General features: G+C 39.9%; 1 protein-coding gene across 3 annotated transcripts in view; it reads right to left on the bottom strand.

Moving 5' to 3' along the window:
* Positions 1 to 19,699, bottom strand: part of LOC124721341 (exocyst complex component 1) — a 274,341-nt gene that overhangs the window by 52,546 nt on the left and 202,096 nt on the right. For all 3 annotated transcript variants that reach the window (XM_047246261.1, XM_047246259.1, XM_047246260.1), the window contains 2 exons: positions 11,468 to 11,714; positions 5,844 to 6,106 (listed from right to left, as the gene is read on the bottom strand). In XM_047246261.1, the coding sequence (XP_047102217.1) occupies positions 5,844 to 6,106; positions 11,468 to 11,714 (510 nt within the window). The remainder of the gene's footprint in view (positions 1 to 5,843; positions 6,107 to 11,467; positions 11,715 to 19,699) is intronic.

Genomic DNA, 19,699 nt, shown 5'->3' on the forward strand with positions numbered 1-19,699 from the left:
CCATAAAATGCATTTTAGACAGGTACGTGCTGAGTAAAGCTGTGAGGGATGGGAAAAACCCACCGTGGTTCAACAACAAAGTTAGGAAATTACTGCGAAAGCAAAGAGAGCTTCACTGCAAATTTAAACACAGCCAAAACCTCTCACGCAAACAGAAGCCAAACGATGTCAAAGTCAGCATAAGGAGGGCTATGCATGAAGCGTTCAGTGAATTTGAAAGTAAAATTCTATGTACCGACTTGACACAAAATCCTAGGAAGTTCTGGTCTTACGTTAAATCAGTAAGTGGATCAAAACAGCATATCCAGACACTCTGGGATGATAATGGCATTGAAACAGAGGATGACATGCATAAAGGTGAAATACTAAACACCTTTTTCCAAAGCTGTTTCACAGAGGAAGACCGCGCTGCAGTTCCTTCTCTAAATCCTCGCATGAACAAAAAAATGGCTGACATCAAAATAAGTGTCCAAGGAATAGAAAAGCAACTGAAATCGCTTAACAGAGGAAAGTCCACTGGACCTGATGGGAGACCAATTTGATTCTACACAGAGTACCCGAAAGAACTTGCCCCCTTCTAACAGCCGTGTACCACAAGTCTCTAGAGGAACAGAAGGTTCCAAATGATTTGAAAAGAGTGCAGGTAGTTCCAGTTTTCAAGAAGGGTTGTTGAGCAGATGCGCAAAACTACAGGCCTATATCTCTGACATCCATCTGTTGTAGAATTTTAGAACATGTTTTTTGCTCACGTATCATGTCATTTCTGGAAACCCAGAATCTACTCTGTAGGAATCAACATGGATTCAGGAAACAGCGATCATGTGAGACCCAACTCGCTTTATTTGTTCATGAGACCCAGAAAATATTAGATACAGGCTCCCAGGTAGATGCCATTTTCCTTGACTTCCGGAAGGTGTTCGATACAGTTCCACACTGTCACCTGATAAACAAAGTAAGAGCCTACGGAATATCAGATCAGCTGTGTGGCTGGATTGAAGAGTTTTTAGCAAACAAAACACAGCATGTTGTTCTCAATGGAGAGGCATCTACAGACGTTAAAGTAACCTCTGGCGTGCCACAAGGGAGTGTCATGGGACCATTGCTTTTCACAATATACGAGGGCATTTCAATAAGTAATGCAACACATTTTTTTTTCTCGGCCAATTTTGGTTGAAAAAACCGGAAATATCTTGTGGAATATTTTCAAACATTCCCGCTTCGTCTCGTATAGTTTCATTGACTTCCGACAGGTGGCAGCACTGTACGGAGCTGTTAAAATGGCGTCTGTAACGGATGTGCGTTGCAAACAACGGGCAGTGAACGAGTTTCTTTTGGCGGAAAACCAGGGCATCTCAGATATTCATAGGCGCTTGCAGAATGTCTACGGTGATCTGGCAGTGGACAAAAGCACGGTGAGTCGTTGGGCAAAGCGTGTGTCATCATCGCCGCAAGGTCAAGCAAGACTGTCTGATCTCCCGCGTGCGGGCCGGCCGTGCACAGCTGTGACTCCTGCAATGGCGGAGCGTGCGAACACACTCGTTCGAGATGATCGACGGATCACCATCAAACAACTCAGTGCTCAACTTGACGTCTCTGTTGGTAGTACTGTCACAATTGTTCACCAGTTGGGATATTCAAAGGTTTGTTCCCGCTGGGTCCCTCGTTGTCTAACCGACCAGTGGAATGGTACCGTGCAGGCATACAGGCCCTCATTTCAAGGTGGCGTAAGGCCGTAGCATTGAATGGAGATTACGTTGAAAAATAGTGTTGTGTAGCTAAAAGATTGGGGAATAACCTGGTGTATTTCAGTGCTGAATAAAACAACCCCTGTTTCAGAAAAAAAATGTGTTGCATTACTTATTGAACTGCCCTCGTATATAAATGACCTAGTAGATAGTGTCGGAAGTTCCATGCGGCTTTTCGCGGATGATGCTGTAGTATACAGAGAAGTTGCAGCATTAGAAAATTGCAGCAAAATGCAGGAAGATCTGCAGTGGATAGGCACGTAGTGCAGGGAGTGGCAACTGACCCTTAACATAGACAAATGTAATGTATTGCGAATACATAGAAAGAAGGATCCTTTATTGTATGATTATATGATAGCAGAACAAACACTGGCAGCAGTTCTGTAAAATATCTGGGAGTATGCATAAGAACGATTTGAAGTGGAATGATCATACAAAATTAATTGTTTGTAAGGCGGGTGCCAGGTTGAGATTCATTGGGAGAGTCCTTAGAAAATTTAGTCCATCAACAAAGGAGGTGGCTTACAAAACACTCGTTCAACCTATACTTGAGTATTGATCATCAGTGTGGGATCCATACAAGGTCGGGTTGACAGAGGAGATAGAGAAGATCCAAAGAAGAGCGGTGCGTTTCGTCACAGGGTTATTTGGTAAGCGTGATAGCGTTACGGAGATGTTTAGCAAACTCAAGAGGCAAACTCTGCAAGAGAGGCACTCTGCATCGCGGTGTAGCTTGCTGTCCAGGATTCGAGAGGGTGCGTTTCTGGATAAGGTATCGAATATATTGCTTCCCCCTACTTATACCTCCCGAGGAGATCACGAATGTAAAATTAGAGAGATTCGAGCACGCACGGAGCCTTTCCAGCAGATGTTCTTCCCGCGACCCGTATGCGAGTTGAACAGGAAAGGGAGGTAATGACAGTGGCACGTAAAGTGCCGTTGGATGGCTTGTGGAGTATAAATGTAGATGTTGAAGTAGAGAATCAGTTAATAATTTTTTGAAAGACATTGTTTACAATTTCCTTGGCTAATTCTTGTTTGTTGGTTGTGATTACTATACTTGTATCATCAGCAAAAATGACTATCTTTACATCTTCATGAATACAGAATGGCAAGTCATTAACATACAGGGTGTACATAATGTCCAGGAACACTTTCAATTATTTATTGCACAAGAGCTAAACATTGTACAGATGCCATACATATTACATTTTGAAGAGAAACTTCGAAAGTATTTTTTACAAACATTCGATATGAGAACCATGAGTGACCCGGCAGATGTCAATATGGTAATCGAATTCTTGCCACACCCATCCCAGCATGGCATCATCGACTGTGGCAGTCGCTTCCTGTATTCTCTCCCGGAGCTCTGCAACATCGTGTGGTAGAGGCGGATGGAGCCAGTTTGAGATTGCAGGATGCATGACTCACTGATTTCTTTGGACTCCTTATGAATGTCTCTCGTATACGCTCCACAATCACTTCACTCAAACTGGGACATCCACTTCTCTTTGATGGGCACAAGCAACTCATCGTAATGAACTTGTTGTGCCACTGGTAAATGACTTTCCCTGTTGGTGGCTTCTTACCACACTTGGTTCTAAACACCCGTTACACAGCTTTAGCACACTTGTTTTTGTCGAACTCCAACACACAGAAAGCCCCCTCCGCACCTGAACTCGCCATGTTTGTGACTACTGCTGACTATGGGCAAATTACCAAACTAAATTGTGGCGGTATACATGGGGGAGGGGGGGGGGGGGGGGTTGGAACTATCAGGGTTTCTATTCAGAATGACGTATGTATGATATCTGTACAATGTTTGGTTCTTGTGCAATAAATAATTGAAAGTGTTCCTGGACTTTATGTACACCCTGTACATTAAGAACGATAAGGGACCCATGAACACTGTGGAACACCATTCTTTATTTATCCCCAGTTAGAGGTCTCTGCTGATTTTTGCGGACTATCTGTACTGTTAATTTCAACCTTCTGTATTCTTCCAGTTAAATATTAATTAAACTATTTGTGCACTGTCCCACTCACACAACAATACTTAATATTATCTAGAAGAATTGCATGACTGACGCAGTCAAAAGCCTTTGAGGGATCACAAAATATTCCAATGAATGAGCTTTGGTTACTCACAGCTTATAATATTTGATCAGTGAAAGCAAATACAGTATATCTGTTGAAAAGCCTTTCACAAAATCAAACTGACATTTTGTTAGTACTTCATTTTTACAAATATGTGAAGCTATTCTTGAATACATTCCTTTTTCAAGTTTTTTGAATAAAGCTGTCAGAATTGAGATTGGTGGTAGTTGTTAGCATCAGACCTATCCCCTTTTTGATGCAATGGTTTAACAATAGCATATTTCATTCTATCTGCAAAAATACCCTGTTTCAGTGAGCTAATACATATGTGGCTGAGACTCCTACTCATCTGTTGGGAGGAAGCTTTTAGTACTCTGTTGGAAATGACATCAATTCCATGTGAGCTTTTACTTTTGAGTAAATTTATTATTTTACTAATTTCAGTAGGAGTGGTAGGTTGAATTTCAATTGTATCAAATTCAATAGGTATTGCCTCTTCCATACACAGCCTTGCATTTTCTAATGAATAGCTGGATCCTATTTTCTCTACAACACTTAAAAAATGATTATTAAAAATATTTTCTACTTCTGACTCTCTATCAAGAAACTTCTCATTGAAAATGATAGACATACAGTCTTCCCATGCTCTCAGTTGCACTGCTTCTCTTTTAACAATATTCCAAATTCTTTTAATTTTGTTATCAGAGGTGCTAATCACAGGCATAATGTACACACTTCTGGATTTTTTAATAACTTTTCTTAATACAGTGCACTAGTTTTTATAATGTTTGACTGTTTCTGGATAATTACTCCTCCTAGCTATAAGATTAATTTCCTTTTTCTATGTAAAAGATATTTTTATCCCTTTAGTAAGACATTGCTTTTTAGAGGGTTTATTACAATTATGTTTCACTGTTTTCTTAAGGAAACTGTTGACAATTATACTCACAAAGGTATCTTGAAATAGGTTAAATTTTAAATTAGCATCAGGTTCCCTGTACACCTCATCCCAGTCCAACTGTTGCAAGCTTTCCCTAAAATTTGCAATTGTAAAATTGTTAACTGAACACACTACTTTTGGAGGACTGTTTTACATTACTGTATGAAGCTATATCATATACCATAACTAGCTACGCATCATGATCAGGTAGATGATTCTTAAAAGAAAAAGTTTGTATTTTACTAAATTTATCTTGGTCTATAAAAAATTATATATCAGTGTGCTGCTCCCCTGTACCACCCAAGTAGGAAAATCAATAACTGACATCAAATTAAAAGACCCAAGCAATACTTCAAGGTCAAGCTTTCTATTGGACTCTTCCAGAAAATCTACACTGAAATCTCCACAAACAATAATCTGCTTCCTTCTGTCTGATAGACAGCACACCACAGAATCAAAGTGGGGACCGATATACAACTACAAAATAAAAGTACCATTATTTGGTTTAAGCTCACATGCACACGCTTCTATATGTTGCTCTACACAAATTTTCTTCATTTTTAAATTTTTCACACTATGATAAATTTTAACATATATGGCAACTCTTCCTCTCTCCATAGTGTCTCCACTTACATGTGCTGAAAGCTTACATCCACCTACATTTACCTTTTCCATATCTGTGATTATATTATGTTCAGACAGGTGTAGCACATCGATGTACCCAGTTTCTAAATCTTCTAAATAAACAAGAAGCTCATCCACTTTGTTTTTCATCCCCTGATATTCTGATGCAATATACAAACATTATTTTTCACTGCGCTTTTATGAGAATCTTATGACATACTAACATTATTGTTCATTGTACTTTTATGAGAATCTTGTGATGCTTTAACATCTCTAGTACCCGCCTATCTCAGCTTCTCATTAAGCTTAATTTCATTCAACATTAAATCATTCGACATTGATTTTAGCCTGAATAAGAACATACAAATAATTGTACAATAATAATTTTATAACAACTCTCTACTCCACTTCTTAATTCACATTTAAAAATCATGTACCTTAGTAGATGGGCTCAACACATCCAACTGAAAGAAGCTGACGCAAAAATTTTGCTCTTCAAGACAAACAGGTTCCAACTGTGCCAAAACTTTCTCAAGTACTTCATCAAACCGCTGGCGTTCAGCCTGATCTATCTCTATACACCACTGGTCACGTTCCATTCCAAGGAGTCCAACTGGGGCTGATGTTTTCCCTGGCCCAAAACTTTGAGCTTGCTGTTTCAACTTCCCTGTGATGTCTTGATTTGATCCACTGCCTTTACCTGAAACAAAAATATCTAACATAAATACTGCATTTATTTATTACTGAAGTAATAGGAGGTATACTTGTATTTGCTCCTTGGGCAAATATTTCCATCCACTGATGGATGACAGTGACACTCCTTCTAAATATCACAGTGATGCCTTGCAGAGGATGAAATTTAGTTTCATTCATCCTGGTAGAACAGCCATTACAAGGCCTTATATGCTTCACTGTCACATTTCATACTGTTAAGCGTACTTACATGTGGAATGGCATTAGAAAAATTACTTTCAAACAACCAATTAGTGTCAACCAATTATTGCATGTGGAATGGCATGAGAAAAATTACTTTCAAACCACCAATTATTGCCAAATAAGAGTGGTGTTGGAGATTGGAACAAATCCCTTATTTTCACACCCGTACTCCACAAGTCACCACAGAAGTATGTGAACAGTAGCTTCAAATGAGTATTCATTACACTCCTTTCTGTTCCATACATACGTGTTACATAGAAAGGCTCACTGCCTTCATATTTCTGTACATGCTCTAGAAGTTTTTATGAATGTTTTGTGTAGAAACAATCTAAACCCCAAAAATGTCCCTAAACATGCTGTTCAGCTCTGTTCATCTACTGAAGTTTACCAAATACCTCTGTAACAGTACTGTACCAACCAAATAACCAGTAACAACTGCACATCTCATTACAGGCTTAATACCTCTTTTTAGAAATCTTCTACATCACTTAATACACTTTCATTTATTATGATGTGTAGGCTACTGCCATCATCAGATCAAAGCTTAGAACTTCTAGAACAAATTTCAGTGACAACTGCAAGAAAATGAATGCCAAAAAAACCTACAATCTAGGTGGCTTCATTCTCAAATATCCACAATGATCACTGACAACTGAGTAAAATGGCTATATATGTGAGCAGCAACCCCATGCAGAACAACATCTGCTAACCACATGTTAGAGTCCACAAATATTAGCATGGGGACAGAACCACCATCACTGGACACTCAAAATATGAAGGGCATTCATCTGGAGTTATGAGTTACATTGTGTGTTGGTACATGATGATGCCAGGGGACACACACATTGAACACCTTCTTGTTAATAGTGCATTTTCAGGCAGATGGTGGAGGTATCCTTATGTGGAGGCAGTGGTATGTCAGCAATCATCTCTTGGTGACAAAACATACAGAAACTTAAGGTCCTGTATCTGCATCCAATTACTCACCCACTTGAACCTTTATCACGACACTGCATCATCCCATCTCTTCCAAACTGTGTCAGAATAGCTTGAGGAACTCTCCACAGATATGGTGGTACTTGTGTGATCCCCCAGGTCATCTGCCCTCAATGTCACTAAGCACACAAATGTCACTGAGTGACTATTGTGCACCCTGAACCAATTTGTAACCAATCTTGTGGACTTAGGGCATTGGCCAAGCATTCATGGAACAATATTAGCCCCCACCCACAAATTTTACTGCCTCACACAATCCATGACATGATGAGTAACTATTTTCAACAGTGTGGGAATGTTTCCTACATACTACCATGTAGGTGTGTGTAAGTTCTAGGTTATTTGAAGGACCATATTTACAAGCTTTAAATAATTTGAGAGTAAAGGTACAAGTCGTCAAATAGTAGATGCATTGAGTCATCAACAGGCCCATAACCAAGGCTGAAAACGTCATTAGCTTTCGGACAAATCCTCATAAACTAGTAAAATTTAAGGATAACAGTTATACACAACTTCAGAGAACTACATCTCAGCCATTTCTGATATTTTTGTATACAATATATTTAGATGAACGGGTGAATGGGTTCTCTGGAGAAAACAGTCTTTAGTGTGCAATAGTGAGAAGCCGAAAAATCATTGCAACCTGACCTGCCTGTCTCACTGGTTTTGTTTAACACGTAAGAGGCTGAAGCATCTATAGGGTGTATGAAAGACGATATCTGCCAGAAGCAATTCGTAGTCTACTCAGCTAGCCTCCTACATCTACATCTACGTGCATATACTGCAAATCACATTTGAGTGCCAGGCAGAGGGTTCATTGAACAACCTTCACAATTCTCTATTGTTCCAATATCGTATAGCGTGCAGAAAGACCGAACACCTATATCTTTCCGTACAAGCCCTGATTTCCCCCCCCCCTTTTTTTATCATGGTGCTCATTTCTCCCTATGGAGGTTGGTGTCAACAAAATATTTTCGCATTCAGAAGAGAAAGCTGGTGATTGAAATTTTGTGAGAAGATTTTGTCACAACAAAAAATGCCTTTCCTTTTAGTAATGTCCAGACCAAAGCCTGTATCATTTCAGTGACACTCTCTCCCGTATTTTGCAAAAATACAAAATGTGCTGCCCTTCTTTGAACTTTTTCAATGTATTCCATCAATCCTATTTGATAAGGATTGTCACACCATGCAGCAGTAGTCTAAAAGAGGATGGACAAGCATAGTGTAGGCAGTCTCCTTGGTAGATCTGTTACATTTTCTAAGTGTCCTGCCAATACAACACAGTCTTCGGTTAGCCTTCCCCACAACATTTTCTATGCATACCTTCCAATTTAAGATGTTCATAATTGTAATTCCTAGGTATTTAGTTGAATTTATGACCTTTAGATTTGACCGATTTATTGTGTAACCGAAGTTTAATGGATTCCGTTTAGCACTCATGTGGATGACTTCACACTTTTCATTATTTAGGATCAATTTCCAATTTTTGCACCATACAGATATCTTTTCTAAATCATTTTGCAATATGTTTTGATCTTCTAATGACTTTATTCGTTGATAGACAACAGCGTCATCTGCAAACAACCTAAGAGGGCTGCTCAGATTGTCGCCCAAATCGTTTATATCGATAAGGAACAGCAAAGGGCCTATAAAACTACCTTGGGGAAAACAAGAGAAACCACTTCTGTTTTACTCGATAACTTTCCATCAATTACCTCAAACTGTGACCTTTCGGCCAGAAAATCACAAATCCACTCACACAACTGAGACAACATTCCATAAGCACGCAATTTCACCACAATCCACTTGTGTGGGACAGCGTCAAAAGCCTTCTCAAAATCCAGAAATACAGAATCAGTTTGAAATCCCCTGTCAATAGCACTCAACACTTCATGTGAATGAAGAGCTAGTTGTGTTTCACAGGAACAATGTTTTCTAAACCCATGTTGACTATGTGTCAATAGACCGTTTTCTTCAAGATTAATTCATAATGTTCGAACACAATATATGTTCCAAAATCATGCTGCATATCGATGTTAACAATATGGGTCTGTAATTTAGTGGATTGCTCCTATTACCTTTCTTGAATACTGGTGTGACCTGAGCAACATTCCAGTCTTTGGGTACGGATCTTTCGTCGAGTGAACGGTTGTATACGATTGTTAAGTATGGAGCTATTGCATCCGCCTATTCTGAAATATTCTGAAACGAACCTAGTTGGTGCTCAGTATGGACTAGAAGACTGGGTTTTATTAAGTGATTTAAGTTATCACTATCACGCAGTGACAGTATTGACTCTTTTTGCCACTGGTGCACTTTACATATGACCAGAATCTCTTTTCTACCATATTTTGAGACAATATTTCATTGTGGAAACTATTAAAAGCAAGAAGAGTATGTCCAAGAAGTGCACCTGAAAATGAAATTATATAAGTTGAAACCTGTTGTGCTCTAAGAAAAGAATTAATAGCATAGCTGTTGTGAAGAAATAAATATCTACATTTCAATAGTTTTCTGTTGTGGGCCCAGCAAACTATCTGCATTGAAATGGATAAAATTAGAGAATTAAGTTTCATCTGAAGCACATATTTCCAGCAATCAGAGCCTCTACATGTTCTGGAATGGAGTGAAAAAAGAGAGCTTGGATACATTCATGAGGAATGAATTCTGACACAGTTTGTATGGGAGTCCATAAAACATCAACAGTGGTTATTAGAGGACTATCAAACAAATTGACAACCAAGTACATGCAAGCTGCTCAATGAATGATATTCCATTTGAACATGGAGACTAGGGAAACTGAGGCACCCAAAACGCTTCAAAGAGGGCTTGCATACTCCTTTTCATTTTCTCACTGAAACACAGGGTCACTCATAAATGCCTCTACGGTATAAGAAGATGACTACGAGAAAACTAGACATATCAGTGTATAGTGCATCTCTTCAAGTTCTGATCAGTAATATGCGCATAATTGCACTAGGAAACAGGCATGTCAGAACATATAAACAAATCATCTGCTCTGTATTATCACATCAAATCAGTTTATGGCTGCAGATAAGCAACCCAGTGAACAGATTTAAAAACCAGGCTGTTGCTGATTTCATGTCCGTGACTTCAGTTAATTCCATGGATACACTGATATTTACTGTATCATAAATGGTGCCCATACTGAGCACCTGTAATGTGAATTAGAAACTTGGAGAGATAATATGCCCAATGATATGCATCTGTTTTCTGTATGTCATGTAGTTTTCATGCACTACTCTCCTGAAAATCTAGTCCCGATTACATCATGAACGTAGAACTAAAACATTATCGGCCTGAAAATTTTAAAAAAAATGATTACTTTTAAATTACTAGCAACTTGCAATCCCTTTATTGGCATGATAGAACTACATTTGACTGTTTACTCAAAAATGTTGTCTCAAAGTGTTATGAAAAGAAAAAGTCACCTCAATATATGTTAATCTCTAAGCTGTAATTTGTCTTTCTTGTACCTACAAAAAACCATCCACCAGCTCCTTTGAAAAATGTTTTTTCAGCACCAGAATTAGCTATTCTGCTGCTGTTAATATTTATATTAATTTGCAATATTTGAACACAAAATTTTCACCTCATGATAAATTTTAATTATAAGCTGCCATTTTATAGCACTTATGCCATGGGTGCAAAAGTGTAATGTTCACAATTAATTGATGGATTAAGACAATAATACTCATCCCAATCACTCAGACGTTCACTGAACTTTCTGCTACTCATGGAAAAGTAGCAACTGAATAGAATATTTTTTGTGCATGACATGCAAATCATATTAAAGATATAACAGAAATTTTATTTCCTTTTATCTGTGACAATGACAAATATTGCTATTATTCTTGGAGTTCACAAAGAAATTTATTCATTGTCTAAAGAATTATTTAGAATGACCTTGAAAATCTAATCTCTTTCAATTCAAATTTAATGTCATTATTTTCATATTGACCAAAGAGTACACAAGAAAAACTGTTCCATACTAATTATAATGAAAAACTTAACAAGTCATCTGAAAATAAATTACTCATCTGAATCAAGTGAACCACACAGAAAATATAATATGAGAGTGATTCTGTACCCTCAAAAGCACCATTACCTTTTCGTTCCCTCATTCCAGATATCTGTTGTTTTGCCTCTTCAAAAAATTGTTTAATATCTCTTTCATACAATTTGCTAAGGGAATTTGTATAAACTTTGCTTAAAGCTAAATAAGCTTTACGGTCCATGGCTTTGCACCAGTGCATTAATTCTGTATATACTTCAAGCTCTCGATGAACTGAATTGTGTTTTGGCAATAACAATTCATTTGCATGAAAACTCAGTGTTTGACCAATATCATTGCCCTGGCAAGAAAAAAAATCCTGTTAGTTTACCTGTTAAGAACACAGAGTATCAAAAAGTCAATCAAAATTTAAAATGATAATTAAACAATATCTACATATATGCTCCAAAAAACGTTATGAAGTACTTACTTGAATAATTTGAACTTTAGTTTATATCTCTAAATTTTTTACTATGTTAGAAATTATCCCAAGAATTTGTGTTTCCTATGGAGGTCCAGTGACAGCAAATCTGGATAGATATGTTAATGTGGAACTGACTTACCCTGGAAAAAAATTAGTTCCTATTTTGGCAACAAGGTGCAAATCTGGCACTGTACAGCACCTCATCGACATCTCCAATGCCCATATCGATCAAATTGTGTAAGCAGCAATTAACAATAAAATCTACAATATCCCTTTCTCATCTGTTTGATCTTTTCTTTCCATGTCCCATTCCTAATCCATTACACATGGAAACATTTCTGTACATCTTTCTTCCATTCACAGTGTCAGATTTGCATCTGATTGCCAAAATTGGAACTAATTTTTTTGCCAGCGTAAATCAGTTCTGGATTAATGGGTTACAATATCTGCCAAGTTTCAATGCCATATGATAATTACAGCCTGCACTGGACCTTTGTGAGTGGCTGGACTTTAATTATAACCACCCGGTAATTGCCCGAGTGGCTTGTCCATTGATACTGAGGACAATTATGCACCAGTGAATAGGGGTGGTACACCAAACAGTAATGAAAATGGCAAGGTTATCTCTGGGTTTAATCTGTATTATTTAGACTTGTTTATGTGTTAGTATTAATCAAGAACACCCACTGGTGGCCTACTCGTGTAACTTCCAGAGCCAAGTTGTCTGCCAGGACAATGCAGGTAACTGGCCAGTTGTGCCTGAGCAGAGAAGCAGAAGCAAAATGTAAAACTGCAAGGGCAGGGCCACATTTCAAGGGAAGGCCATATATTGTCTGCGAGCAGTGTAAAGTTCATTTTTATACTGACAAAACAGTGACCTGTTTTCTGAACTTCCACAAAGAAACCAATGTTTAATTCATCTGAAGTCTCAAATTCCTACTGTACCAGATATTTAATGCTACAAAATATATGCTTTAAAGATGACTAATATGTATTTTTATCGAACTTCTTTATTGTGAACCTTAAGTAACACAAATATAGCACTTAAAATATTATGTCTTCCTTGGTTAACAATTCTGTCCATAGAGGGTTAACTGATGAGTGAACTGAAGCTTCTGACTAGTGTGCTCCATCAGGTTATCTATAGTGCTATCATGGGAAGCAATTAGGAAACAGATGAGGCAGTACTTACACTAAAGACACCAGATGGATATTGACACTGTGTGTTCTAATACACTTTGTGTGCCATAGAGAGAAGCAAATATGTTAAAGTTTATACAGGTTTGTTGATTATATTTGCAAAAAGTGCTTTATTGGACATCATGATTACATATGTATTATTAGATATGTAATTAATTCTCAAGCTGACAGTGACGCAAATGTGAGCATTCAGCTCTTTCCGGACAATTTTGCGGTTCCCGCTGTTATCCCGTCAGACATAATTTCTGCACTGTTTGCACATCAGAAGTCACTATTTTGCCACTGAATATTTTTCTGTTAATCCAGAACATCGTAGGCTGCTATTTTTCCATCGAATCTTTTTCTGTTGCTCTGGAACAATGAAGGTTTTCTTCAGAATCATTTTCTTTTGGTCTGAAACACCGCGAGTATGTTTTACACATCCTCCAGTCTCTCTCACAACTTACACACATATCTAATTGCACCAGCAATTCTGTAAGCATATTCATGAGCTTGTGCATGGAACCTTGCTTCAATCAGAAAAATTACCAATGTGTTTATTCTGATTTTATAGCACTGAATGCCATTTTAATATCTCCTGCATTAATTGCATTGAAAGTCAATTAAAAATCAACTCTAAATTAAGTTTTTGGTTACCTTGTTACATTCCTTTAATTCTATCCTTACAGCTATACTAATTATCGAATAAAAACACTGTGATTTTTGTACAGAAAAAATCAGAAATCACCCTTGGTTATAGGGTTAAAAACTTTATATACATCTCAAAATGGAGATAGGCAGTTGTAGGTTTTTGAAAGAGCAGAGAACAAAAAACAATCAATTTGTAGCTTGTGTGTGGTGTCATCTGCCAAATGTGGAGGAACATCTAATCTCCACAATGAATTGTAAAAATGCCACAAAGATCATAATGAGGGGTCAAAAGATAAGGAAGCCAAAGTACGAACAAGAAAGCAGGTACATAATTTCTGAAGATAACTGCATGCAAACATATCGAAAGAGAGATGAAATAACTTGGATACTGACCTTCTGAAGTTTTGAAAGAAGTACAGTGGAATCAAAGTCAATGTAGATAAGGTATATTATGAAAAATCAAACAGTGGAAAATCCAGGATGGAATAATGACAAAATTATGAAAAGTATAGACTGCTACTTACCATATAGTGCAGATGTAAGTTGCAGAAAGGAAGAAGAAAAATACTGCTAAAAAGTAAGCTTTCAGCCAAAAGGTCTTAAACACAACTCACACACACATGACCACTGTCTCTGGCAACCAAGGCCAGACTGCGAACAACAGAGCATGATGGGACAAGAAATATGGCATGCGGGGCTAACGAGGGGGCTAGGGTGGGCAGAGGGAGTGATACAGAGGTAGGGGTGGGTGATGGTAAAGTGCTGTTTGTGGGAGCATACAGGAGTGAGTAAGAGAGAAGGTAAGGCAGCTACGTGCAATTGGGAGGAAGGAGGGGGGAGGGGGGGTTGCTGAAAAGGAGAACAGTAAATAGACCGTGAATGTGCAGCTCGAATGGAAAGCTATGTAGTGCAGGTGTGGGAACAGGGAAGGGGATAGGTGGGTGAATGACAGTGACTAACAAAGGTTGAGGCCAGAAGCGTTACACGAATGGAGGTTATACTGCAGGGAGAGTTCCACCTGAACAGTTCAGAAACAGTGGTATTGGTGGGATGGATCCAGATGGCACACACGATGAAGCTGTCATGAAGTGAAGAACTTTGTGTTGGCAGTGTGCTCAGCATTTGGGTGGTCCAGCTGTTTCTTGGCCACTGTTTGTTGGTGGCCATGGCTGCAGATAGACAGCTTGTTGTTTGTCACAGCGATGTAGCATGAAGCACAGTAGCTGCAGCTTAGCTTGTAGATCACATGAATGGTTTCACAGGTAGCCCTGCCTTTGATGGGATAGGTGATGCTTGGGACCAAACTGGAGTAGGTGGTGGTGGAAGAGTATATGGGCACATCTTGCATTTGGGTCTATTACAGGGATATGAACCATGAGCCAAGGGTTTGGGAGTAAGGGTTGAATGGGGATGGACAAGCATATATTGTATGTTAAGCGGGCAGCAGAATACTGCTGTTGGAGGGGTGGGAAGGATAGGTCATAGAACATTTCTCATTTCAGGGCACAATGAGAGGTAATCAGAACCCTAATGGAGAACGTGATTCAGTTGCTTCAGTGCTGGGTGGTACCGAGTCACAAGGGGAATGCTGCTCTGTGACCATACGGTGGGAATTTGGGAGGTGGGGGATAGCTGGAAAGGTAAGACACGGAAGGACTGTTTCTGTACAAGGTTGGGAGGGTAATTACTGTCTGTGAAGGCCTCAGTTACACTCTTGGCATATTACGAGAGGGGCTGCTAGTCACTATGGATGCAACGGCCACGGATGGTTAGGCTGTATGGAAGGGACTTCTTGGTATGGAATGGATGGCCCCTGTTGAAGTGAAGGTATTGCTGGTGGTTGGTAAGTTTGATATGGACAGAGGTACTGATGTAGCCATCTTTGACGAGAATGTCAACATCGAGGATGGTGGTTTGTTGGTTTGAGGAGAACCAAGTGGAGCATATGGCGGAGAAGCTGTTGAGGTTCTGGAGGAATGTGGACAGGGTGTCGTCACCCTCGATCCAGATCACAAAGATGTCATCAGTGAATCTGAACCAGGTGAGGGGTTTGGGATTCTAAATGGTCAGGAAGGATTTCTCAAGATAGCCCATGAATAGGTTAGCATAGAATGTAGCCATGTGGGTGCAAATTACTATAGCTCAGATTTGTTTTTAGGTGATGCCTTCAAAGGAGAAGTAATTGTGCATTAGTATATAGTTGGTCATGATGAGCAGGAAAGAGGTTGTAGGTTTGGAATCCGTCAGGCATTGGGAAAGGTAGTGTTCAATAGTGACAAGGCCATGGGCATTAGGGATTTTTATGTAAAAGGAGGTGTCATCAATAGTGATGAGCAGGGCACCATGTGGTAGAGGAACAGGAACTGTGGAGAGTCAGTGGAGAAAATGGTTGGTATCTTTTATATAGGAGGGTAGGTTGTGGATAATAGGCTGAAGCTGCTGGTCTACGAGACCAGAGGTTGTCTCAGTGGGGGCACAGTAGAGGGTCTGGGAGGGCCTTAGGATTTGAGAAGAGGCTGGAGATCCTGCTGGATATCTGGAATGGTGTTACTGTGGCAGGGTTTCTAGATGGATGAATCTGATAGCTGGTGGAGTCCTTCCAGCAGGCAATTGTCGTGATTGAAAACCACAGTGGCAGAGCTTTTGTCAGCAGGTATGATTATAAGGATGGGCTCAGTTTTTAGTTAGTGGATTGCACTTCTTTCTGCGGAAGTAAAGTTACCTTGCATGTTGAAGGATTTGGGGAATTATGGTGAGACAAGGTTTGAGGTTAAGAAATTCTGAAAAGTTAAGAGGGGGAGATCTAGGGGCAGTGGGTGTGGATCATGGTTGGATGGAGGAGTGGATTGAGTCAGGCAGGCTTCAACATTGGCCTCTGGCTGAGTCTGATTGGTATGGTTGATGGTGAACAAGTGTTTCCACAGTAGGAAATGGGGGAAGGAGAGAAGGTCTTTAACAAGTCCAACTTGATTGAATTTTGGAGTGGGGCAAAAAGTAAGGCCTTTGGAAAGAACTGACACTTCTGTAGGACAAGGCTTCTGGAGGAAAGGTTAATGACACTGTTTTGAGTCTGTTTAGGTTTTGGATTCTGTATGGTGGTAGGATGGATTTTTTGAGGGTGGGGGAAATGTAATAGGTCTGCGAGGCAGGGTTAGTCAGCTATGAGGGGATCTGTGGGGGGCTTGGATACTGGTGTAGACGTGGTGGATAGTGGCAGTCCAAGGCAAGAGTAGGATGTGAACAGGTTAGAATTATTATTATTATTTTAAGAGGAGGTATTGCAAGGTGGTTTGGGCCTGATTTACATGGTTCTGCAGGGCTATGTTGGTGAGGGTTAAGGACTAGTGGAATCTGAACAGATCGAGGTCATTGGTGAAGGGAGGGATTGCAGCTGGAAATAGATAATTTGATATTATCTACAAACTTCCCTCCTATATGATAGACAACAACAATTTCCTCCACCGAATCTCCAGAGTTCCTGTTCCTTTACCACATGCTGTCCTGCTCATCATCATTGATGCCAACACCTTTAAATTAACATCCCTAATGCCCATGGCCTTGGCACTATTGAACATTACCTTTCTCAATGCCTGACGGATTCCAAACCAACAACCTCCTTCCTGCTCACCATGTCCAACTATATCCTAATGCACAACTACTTCTCCTTTGAAGACATCACCTAAAAACAAATCTGAGGTACAGAATATTGCAACCACATGGCTACATCCTATGCTAACATATTCAACATATTCATTGGCCATCTCGAGGAATCCTTCTTAACCACCTACAATACCAATCTCCTCACCTGGTTCAGATTCACTGATGACATCTTTGTGATCTGGATTGAGGGTGAGGACACCCTGTCCACATTCCTCCAGAACCTCAACAGCTTCTCCCCCATATGCTCCACTTGGTTCTCCTCAAACCAGCAAGCCACCTTGCTCGATGTTGATGTCCACCTCAAAGATGGCTACATCCAGTACCTCTGTCCATATCAAGCCTGCCAACCACCAGCAATACCTCCACTTCAATAGCTGCCACCCATTCCATACCTAGAAGTCTCTTCCATACAGCCTACCCATCCGTGGCCGTTGAATCCATAGTGACAAACAGCCCCTCTCGAAATATACCAAGAGTCTAACTGAGGCCTTCACAGATGGTTATTACCTTCCCAACCTTGTACAGATACAGATCTCCTATGTCTTATCTTCCCAGACACTCACTACCCCCAAAGACTCCTCATCTAGCCACAGAGGAGCATTCCACTCATGACTCAGTTCCATCAGGACTTGAGAAACTGAATCACATTCTCCACCAGGGTTTCGACCACCTTTCATTGTGCTCCAAAATGAGAAATGTTCTACAACCTATCATTCCCACCCCTCCAACAGCAGTATTCCGCTGACCACTGAACTTGCTCAAATATCCTTGTCTATTTGTACTCAACCCTTACTCCCGAACCCTTGCATCATGGGTTATATCCCTGTAATAGACCTAGGTGCACGGCCTGTCCCATACATCCTTCGACCACCAGCTACTCCAGTCCAGTCATGTGATCTACAAACTAAGCTGCAACCATTGTGCTACATTCTATGTGGGTATGACAACTCACAAGCTGTCTATCTGCATCCATGGGTACCAACAAATTGTGGCCAAGAAACAGCTGGAAAACCCAGTTGCTGAGCATGCTGCCCAACACAACATTCTTAATTTCAATGACTGCTTCACAGCCTGTGCCATCTGGACCGTTCCTACCAACACCAACTTTTCTGAACTGCTGGGGTGCGAACTGTCCCAGCAACACATCCTACGTTCCCATAACCTTCCTGGCCTCACCCACCTATCCCCTTCACTGTTCCCACTCTGGCAATAAACAGCCTTCTATTTCACCTGTGCACCCACAGTCTTTTCACTTCTCTCCTTCTCCACTCCCTCATCAACCCCCACCTGCCCTCTGTCTAACATCCCGACTGTACGAGTACCTAGCTGCCCTACCATCTCCCCTCCTCGTCCCTGTATGCTCCCACAAGGAGCACTTTACCACCCTCCATTCCTACCCTGCTATCCTCCCCTCCCTTCCTCAGCCTCCTCTTTACCTCCACCACCCAGATTGATTCTCTCGTCATGATCTGTTGCTGCATGCAGTCTGACCTTGGCAGTCAGAGACAGTGGTCATGTGTGTATGAATTGTGTCTGCATGAATATATATAAATATATGTGTGTGTGTGTGTGTGTGTGTGTGTGTGTGTGTGTGTGTGTGTGTGTGTGTGTGTGTGTCTAATTCAGAAAAGAGACTTTTCGCCAAAAGCTTACTTGTCTAGCAGTCTTTTTGTTGTGCAACTCAACATCTCCACTCTATGGTGAGTAGCAAATTATCCTTTTCATAATAAGGTATATTATGTATTTACACTGTTTATAAAATATTAACTGTTGTAGCATTATTAATTTGTGAATACCTTTTAGGTCTACAATGATTTTTGGTAATGAAGAATTAGCTGACAATATACATACTAACTTACTGGGAACATATAAAGAGCAGCAGAATTCTTTTAGTAATATTATTCTGGAGAGTAATACTACTAGAATAGTACTACTATTCTGAAATTCTCTCACTTTCGACTTAACTGGAGCAAATCTGAGAAGCCAGTTGAAATGACACAAAAGCTCTACCTCTAGAAAACTTAAGTGCTTGCAATGGACCAAGGGATTCAGAGCAGATGAGCAACATTTTACCATGATGATTTGCCCTAGTGCCTTCATTACTGCCTGTAACTCTGATTAATAAACTGAGAATTTTCATGGTAAGGGGACTCCTGATATCACAATGGAAAAGGGTGGTGCAGTATATATTATACCCCACTGTTTGGAGCCATTAGTATAAATACAGTGTATATTTACTGCAAAATAGTACTGAAATACTTCATAAAAAGGCTTGCTGAAAATATCGTGGACGTCACAAGAATCCAAGGAAGGGTACTTGTTCTGGAACTATTTCAGTTTATTGAGAAATAATACACCAAACTCATCAGCAT

Source organism: Schistocerca piceifrons, chromosome X (genome assembly GCF_021461385.2).
Source record: "Schistocerca piceifrons isolate TAMUIC-IGC-003096 chromosome X, iqSchPice1.1, whole genome shotgun sequence".
In the NCBI taxonomy this organism is placed as follows: Eukaryota; Metazoa; Arthropoda; class Insecta; order Orthoptera; family Acrididae; genus Schistocerca; species Schistocerca piceifrons.